At 43.6% G+C, this 8,273-nt stretch overlaps 1 protein-coding gene across 2 annotated transcripts; it reads right to left on the reverse strand.

The window, feature by feature from the left end:
- Positions 1-874: 874 nt before the first annotated feature.
- Positions 875-7,675, reverse strand: LOC142887114 (putative nuclear hormone receptor HR38). Of its 2 annotated transcripts, none has more exons than XM_076024453.1 (7): positions 7,439-7,675; positions 5,187-6,104; positions 4,559-4,688; positions 4,128-4,294; positions 3,819-4,021; positions 2,813-2,991; positions 875-2,703 (listed from the first exon to the last, which is right to left on the reverse strand). In XM_076024453.1, exons 1-7 carry the CDS (start codon positions 7,445-7,447, stop codon positions 2,441-2,443), a joined length of 1,869 nt encoding a protein of 622 aa, XP_075880568.1. In that variant the 5' UTR covers positions 7,448-7,675; the 3' UTR covers positions 875-2,440. The 2 variants fall into 2 exon arrangements, with proteins under 2 accessions (XP_075880568.1, XP_075880567.1); XM_076024452.1 differs by having other exon boundaries at positions 5,187-6,131.
- Between the last annotated feature and the right edge of the window lie 598 nt (positions 7,676-8,273).

Consider the following 8,273-nt stretch of genomic DNA (forward strand, 5'->3'; position numbering starts at 1 on the left):
TAAGGTGAAACAAACATTTTCACTCCCAAATTTCTACCCTGTACCTGTTTTGAAAGTGGACTGCGTAATGTTAAATCATAATTTAGCGAAATCAACAGTTTTGGAAATCAGCCCTTTATAATATACTTGGTTTTCTTTTGTTCAGACAAACAGTTATATCGGTCTGAACAAAAGAAAACCAAGTATATGTACCAACGAAGACAGAATGAAAGTTTTCAATCCAGCCCTTTATGATGTCACAGGAGGAACTGATATTTTGCCCACCGTTGAGTCCGCTTTGCTGCCTGCTTATTATTCCATCCCCAGAAATTGGAAGGTACTTCCAATGCATCCGTTCTTCACAAGAGGCTACAACCAAAACATTTGATTTTTTTTTTTTATTTATTTATTTTTTTTTTGTGGAGTAACATTTTTTTTCTTTCACCAGACGAAAAAAGTGTTGTTTGTTGACACGTTTCGCTCTATAGTGTAAGCAAAAGTGTGAACCTTTTTACTCCTCTCTCCGCCTCAGTAACCTGGTCTCATGCCTGAAGGATTACCAAAGCCATCTTTTGGGAACCAGTACTGTGTCCACAGTCATTCATAGCAAATGATCATAAGCGACTTTGGCACTGTCCTCCTGACAAACGTTGACATTCTGCTGCTTTAGAGAGATAAAACGACACGTGAGGAGATTTGAAGTTAAATGTTACATAAAGGATACACAGTATAAATTCACTGACAAACAAAAGGCAGAGGTGTTTTCCAGTTAGGTTTAATATTTTATATTTTTTGAAAAAAATAAATTATAATAATCCTGCTCCATTTAACAAATCTGTACATTTTACACACGCACGCACGCACACACACACACATTCAGACACACACACTCAAACTCAATGCCGAGCTGGTTTTATAACACACACATGAAGGTTAACAGATTTAAGTCCAAGGCTTGCTGACATCAAGCGTGTGACTGGGAATTCAAAATCATTCTCACAATGTGTCTTTCAAATGATTAGAGAAGACTTGGCCATGGGCTTTAGTTTGACTAGAAAGTTAAAAAAGTGACTGCCGTCATGACAGACTCCACTTTCTCGGGATCATGTGAAAAGGATTTAGTGCCTGTCGATCCAAAAACCACCTGTCATCACTTGATGTTCTTCCAGTTTAGCTGCTGGCTGTTAAGAAGTCAGTCTCATGTTAGGTTAAAGTGTCCCGTCGCCTTCGCCCCTCAGGCAAGTTCAATCAAAGCGCACACGAAAGCAAATTCACATTTATCCCAATGGGAAAATAAAATAGTATTTAATGAGATTGAAATTAAAACAGATCTGTTCTTTTCGGTTGATTAAGGCATCAGATTGCATGTGATACTTTATACTACTTGGCAACTTGTTTCTATAACTTGGGTTAAAAAAAAAAAGGCACTTTCCCTTTCATTGAGTGAATCTTTTGTAGTATTTGCAGTAGTGAAAAAAGGTTTTCGGACACCCTTAAAAATTTTATTCAATCCAGATTACTGTCATTTATATATTATATTTATATATTATGTCTGTCAATATTTGACAGAGAATTTTGTGTCTGTGTCTGTGTTTGTGTGTGTTTCAAAAGGTCTGGCTGCGTCAGAGGCACATAAATAACTGGAAATTGTTTTTGCTGTTTATTGTTTAAAAAAAGACAAAATGAGAAAACTAAATTGTTATTATTAAGTATTCTTGTACTCTGGACTTAAGATGGACTATAGTACATCACAAATGCATGAGGTGTCCAAAAACTTTTTTTCCACCACTGTGAAATCATTGAGGATCTGTGGTTCAATAGGATGCAAGACGACTACGTCAAGAGGTCTCGCAGCCTGGCAACACAAGTGGTATGGCAGATAACTTCCCACTTCCTGGTTCAGATTAAGGCATTATCAGTTGTAACTTGTGGTATCACAATGAGAGTAAACATTGGTCCTTCTGGAAGTACTACACTAGAATTGCAGGGAAACAACATGATTAGTAAATATTTGACAAAGTACAATGCTACATTTGTCCAATGTCACAGATTCATCCAGAAACTTTAAAAGTAAACTTTTTTCAATAATTGCCGCCTCTCTTTTGTTTAAGGTACATTAACATTGTGTTGGATAATTGATTCTAATATCCACATCCTACAAACTGATTATGGAGACAACATTCGGACAACGAGCATTGCAGCAAGTCCTTTTACAAACACAAGCATATACGTAAATTGGTTAATGTAACTGTTGATACCACTGGGGGTCTGTCGATGAAGCAAAATCCTCTATTACTCACACAGGCACCATGTAAAATCCTGTTAGAAAAATAAAGATCTCATGAAAAATATCGGACACATACGGCACACAGGTGAGATTAATGCAAGTGCAATAACAGAACTTCACACTATGTGTTTCTGTTTCATATAAATTTCTGTCCGTGACATGTCTTTGTTTTTTTCAGAACGGCAGAGTATCCATGAAGATTTTCTCCACGATTGGAGGAGGAGGAACCAGATCCTCCAGCTTTAGGTAGAAGATGCGCTGCATGCCTTGCGTGCAGAGAGTCCTCAGTTCGGGAAGTTTGCCCAAAAGACGGGAAAGGTAGCTGGGTTGGCTTTGGCTCGCTTCCAATTTTTTCCCGCTTGCGTGTTCCCTTAAGCATGTGATCAAATGGCTCTGAAAGTCCTCCACCCGTTTGGGTTCCTTGAGGCCGTGACGGTCTGGGTTACAAGAGAAAAAACAAGCAGTTCTAATAATAAATACACACAGAACACCAGGATCTAATCAGATTCAGTATTGAGCTATAAGAGCAAAGAGAGTGGCTCTTACCGGTAATGATGACTAGCGCTGCAAGGCAGGCAAACAGGGAGATGTCTAAGTTCATACGGTGGAGACTGTGGGAGAAATCCATGATGGAGTCAATCCAGTCGCCGAAGCTGTGAACACACTGCCCCCGGTGGAGGACCAAGCCATTGCAGAATATCAGCTTGTTCTTCTCAGGATTTGACCTAACGAGTTTCAATAACAAGAGAAGCGTCAGTGTACCATCGGTGGGTGACTATTTGTGCTGCATTTTTCAAATTGCATTGTCAAAGCCATTAAAAGGTCCAGTTTGTAAAATTTGGCTTGATTTGATACAATGTTTATATTAGTAAAAGCTTAACATACTGCCCCTAAATACATTAATAAAAGTGTATATTTGCAGTACAATAAAGGTCCATCAGTCCATCCATCCATTTTCGATACCCGCTTATTCCTGAGCTCAAGGCCACAGCGGTCTGCTGGAGCCTATTCCAGCTGTCATAGGGCGAAGCCATCTTGCACCACCATGTATTTAAGGAAGCCTGGTGTGGACAATCCAGGTCACCTGACAGCGCATTTCGTACTCAGGTTGAACGCTGGCATCCTCCACTGTAGTTCACTGGCAAGATCGGGATGGGGAGGGGGAGTGAAAGAGCGCTGCAATCTAAAATGTATCCACTTGATGTCTCTAAATATTACAAACATAACTTTAATATGAAACCGCGCATTGGGTTTTTAGGCCACTGTCAGTTGGGCTTCCTTAAATTATGGTGGTGCAAGATGGCAGCTAATGAGAAGCAAGACCGTTGATCAATGTATATTCTTATAGACAAATAAGAACCGTTCTAAGAGTAGGACAACAAAATGACTTTAATTGTACTGCCAGTATATACTTTTATTAATCTATTTGCTTGATAATGCTTGTCCTTTGTGCTATGGACCATTGTTTCCTTAGTAGCTTTTCCCAATATGAAAAAAATTGTGAATCAAGCCAGATTTTACACACTGGACCTTTAAAAATCTAAAATCCCACCTATACGCCAGTCGGAGAATAAACAGCTCAACAAAGGCTGATTCCAGGAGCAGCTCCTGGTCCTCTGTGCAGAAATCAGTGAAGCCCGGGATGGTTTCAGCCCAGCTTCGTATGACGTCCAGAGAGCTGCTGAGCAGGTCGTAAAACTGCTTGATGTCGTCGGCGTCCTCTTTCTCTTTCAGACTTTCTACCGTCTCCTGGTACTGAGGAAGGGAAGACATTGACATGGTTAAGACTCAAAAACCTTCCTCATTTATCATCAAACCATTCTGACACTCATGTCATTGGGGTTCAGTTGGGTTTGCTCACCTGTGAGTAGTCCAGTTTTCCAATGGTGGGATTGGAGTCCAAGTGGGACCTCACCAGAGAGGATATGATGTTGGTACTGCTGGGAGCTGCGGACAAAGTCTCTGACAGGATCTTGGGCTTTGAAGGCAGGCGACCCCGGCGACCTTTGAGGCTGTCTGTCCGGACAACTAGTGAGAGAGGAAAAAAATTGTCACACACAGGACAGTTGCTGCACTTCAGTCACTCTCAATTTCTCTGCAGCTGCTTCTTACTACACGAAATATTGTGTTTTTACGTCAACTTTTTTCACGAAATTTTGACTTTATTCACAAAATTTCAACTTAAAACTCTAAATGAAAACTTACATAAAAATCTCCTTCCTGTGATATTTTTTTCTCTTCTTGTGACCCTAATCCTCTTTTATACTTGAAGAGAGTCTGATGTGGAATTACCTTCTTTGACCATTCCCACCGCCAGACACTTCTGGAAACGGCAGTACTGGCAGCGGTTCCTCCTCCTCTTGTCCACTGGACAGTCTTTGTTAGTAAGGCACACGTACTTTGCATTTTTCTGCACGGTTCGCTGTCAAAGAGGAGGGGAAAAGCACTCATGTATTTGCAAGTAAATACAAAATAGTGTATACAAACATACAAAGACATATATAACTACTACTAGTACTGTTATACTAATTCTGACGTGCTGATGAATGATTGTGCAGCTGAGTAACTGAATTTCCTTTGTGATAAATAGAGTGCTTATCTATCTATCTATCTAACTATATGTCATATTATATACATATATATATATATATACATATATATGTATGTATATATATAATCAGCTTTACTACTAGTCTCACAAATAAAACACGTTTTGTATAAATACAAAAAAACATTCAAATAGCATATTGTCATCATTACTTAGAAAATAAAATATATTATATATAATATATAATTCATCTCTCCTGTGTTATTGATAGAAGCTCAGCATACTGTAACAACGTGGAGCAGATTGACAGGAGTGGCTCCATTTAAACGAGGGCACCCTCGCTACCAGACAGACACTGGTGCAGCTCTTTACCTTGAAGAAGCCTTTGCAGCCCTCGCAGGTGCGGACGCCGTAGTGCTGACAGGACGCGTTGTCGCCGCACACGGCGCACCTGCCCTCGCTCGACCCGACGGCGCCGCTTGGGGTCCTGGGAAACCCCGCGGTGGCCTCCTCCACCATCCCGGGGCTCTCCAGGCGTCCGGGGCAGTGAAGAGGGGAGACGTGCTGCTGCTGCTGGGGGGACAGCAGGAAGGGGTCGTCCTGGGGGAGCTGATGGGGGCCGTCCAGCTGGGGGCGCTGCTCCGATGTTGGGCTGAAGGTGAAGAAGGAGAGCTGCTGGGCCATGGCTGCCTTATGATCACCAGCCACTGACGAGGAGGATGGGGAAGTGGAGGAGGAGGAGGAGGAGGTGGTGGGGGGTGCCGAGTGGTAGGGGCCGAAGGGGGAATCCCACATTTGAGTTTGAAATCCTAACGTCGGCGGGGAAGCAGCAGCAGCAGCAGCAGCTGCAGGGGCAGTAGGTGCGTAGACGGGGCTGGAGTAGTACTCAGAGTCGCATGACGACAGGGTCTCGTCCAGGAAACTGAGTCCCAGGGATCCTGGGTAGCAGCTGTACACCTGGAAATCATCCAGTCTAAAGGCCTGGGTGGAGGGTCCAGGGGGTCCTGAGGGCCCGGGGGGGCCAGGGGGGTCCTCCACGGCCTCGCTGATCCTGCAGGTGAAGGCGTCGAACTCGCCCGCGTAGCTGCCGCCCACCAGTGTGTGGATGCTCGGCAGCGAGGACGCGGCAGACAGCTGCTGCTCCTTCTGAGCAGCGCCGCCGCCACCGCTGAAGCCGCCAAGACCGAGGTCCATCGTCATCAGCCTGGGGTGGAGGTCGGGGGTCAGGAAGTCAGAGATGAAGTTGGGGTCATGGGGCAGGGACGCATACTGGGTCTGTACGCAGGGCATCTCTAGGACAGAGGACAGCAGAGGTCGCTATAAATGGAAATACAATGCCCAGTGTTGGTCAGTGGTGCTAGGATGTTTACAGTTGTACATTTGAATACACACAAACACACACGCACAAACACACACATGCACACACACACACATATATACATATAAATATATATAAATATATATATGTATACATATATATACACATACAGTATATGCATATGTGTAGAAATCTCCATTATTGAAATACAGTGTTTTTCAGTTGATTTTTCTTCCCTTATTGTACAAAACTTTTAGCTTTGAGATGCCTTTGGGTGTGATTTAACACTGTACAAATAAAGTTAATTGATTGACTGATCGATTGATTTTCATTAGGTAAAGATGATGCGCAACACTGACAATGGCATATCTTTCTAACGTTACGTGATGGCTCTCAATGTTTGGGTTCAGCTGTGACATCGTAAACATCCTTCAGTAGTCGACCCCCCCCCCCCCCTCCCAACTCCCACTCCACATTGCTATTTCTGTTTCTTCGGGGCCAAGAATCAGATGGTGGTCCAGCAGCTATCAGATATTGCCTGGTGTTGTGTTACTGACGGCTAACGCTCTGAAATCCTCCCAGTGAAGGATGACAACCCTCCTTCACAGACACCAGGGGGACGGTGACAGCTTGTATTTTAGGTTGGGCTGTTTGCCATCTGAAGTGAGTGAGTGAGGTGGCAAAGTGTGCGTGTGTGTGTGTGTGTGTGTGTGTGTGTGTGTGTGTGTCAGTGGGAGAGGTCGTTGTTCACCAGCATGAATGAATGGATGGATGGATGGATGTGTGTGTGTGTGTGTGTGTGTTTGTCCAACTGTAATCACTCACTACCAAACAGTATTGACACACTGATACAAGCAGTGCATGAAACATTAAAACACGTGGGAAACACACTTTGACATTTGTGCTCTTATCAGTTACATTTAGTTTGGGCAAAATTGTTAAGGGGGGCAGGTGACAAGTCAGCGCTCATGTCCCAGTGAGTCTCTGTCTGTCCAGCCGATTGTGGTCCTTGCAGATATTCCTTTACAAAAAAATTTACAGTACGGCTTCAACAACTGGCTGTACTGATGATTCAGTGGAGGAGTCAAAAGAGAGCTGTGCAGCTTTTGCAACTGGGAGTAGAGCCCCCTTCCCCCTAAACAAGACTCATATCGATCATATTGCTAACTTCAAAAAAAAAAAAAAAGACTCACATTGATCATATTTTTTGAACATAAAACATTTGCAAATGCCCAATTTTCCACACAGAGCTCAGTTTTGCGGCTGATGATCCAGAAGTGATGTCTGGATGAAATAAATCACTTACCTGCCACATGTAAATATCCAGAGACACCAAAGAGCTCCTGACTTATTCCAAACTGTTGGGAGTCACTGCAGCCAGCTGCTGTCAGCGCGCACAAACAGACCCACACACACACACACACTCTCTCTCTCTCTCACACACACACACACACTCACTCACTCAGTCACTCACTCACACACTGAGACTCTGACTGTCACGCATGCACACTCCGCTGGTGGCTGAGACCAACGCAGGAACCCCCTTCACCTCACTCTTGTTTTATTTTGGCTGCGTCGACAAAAGGGGCGGGTCCATGCCCATCCATGGTAAAAGCGGGCGGGGAGCGTCCGGGTGCCGACCAATCAGCGGCGGCCTCCGGAAGGACGTTTTGCGCGTGACGCACGTTCGGGATTCCATTGACGCAAGAGCCGGGGGAGTGTGCCATCTAAATATAAAGCGGCGGCGTTCACGTGGGGCTATTGCTAGATGAAGCGCGCTAAAAATAGCGCGCGATTGGAGGTGCGGAGATCCGGAGATCCGGGAAATGTTGATGTAACACACCTTTACACCTGAAAGGTATGTCATCATGTGACAAGCCGTAGAACACTCCTTCTCTCATTCTTTTCATTCTCCCTCAGCGGATCCTAAAGATTCGACTGCAATCCAAACGCCTGAAGAAAATTTAATAAAATAAATAAATAAATAAATAAAAATAAAAATAATATAAAAGCATGTCCACTGAACGCTGAACTAACTACCTGTCATTTTATTCTCTGGATGTCACCTCAGCAATTCTTTTGATGAAAGAGTTAATTTAGTGACGTCAAAGCCTCAGCAGCAAGCATCTATTTGTAACTTT

Source organism: Nelusetta ayraudi, unplaced genomic scaffold, assembly GCF_046127955.1.
Source record: "Nelusetta ayraudi isolate G7.1 ecotype Tasmania unplaced genomic scaffold, CSIRO-AGI_Nayr_v1 ptg000017l, whole genome shotgun sequence".
Taxonomy (NCBI): Eukaryota; Metazoa; Chordata; class Actinopteri; order Tetraodontiformes; family Monacanthidae; genus Nelusetta; species Nelusetta ayraudi.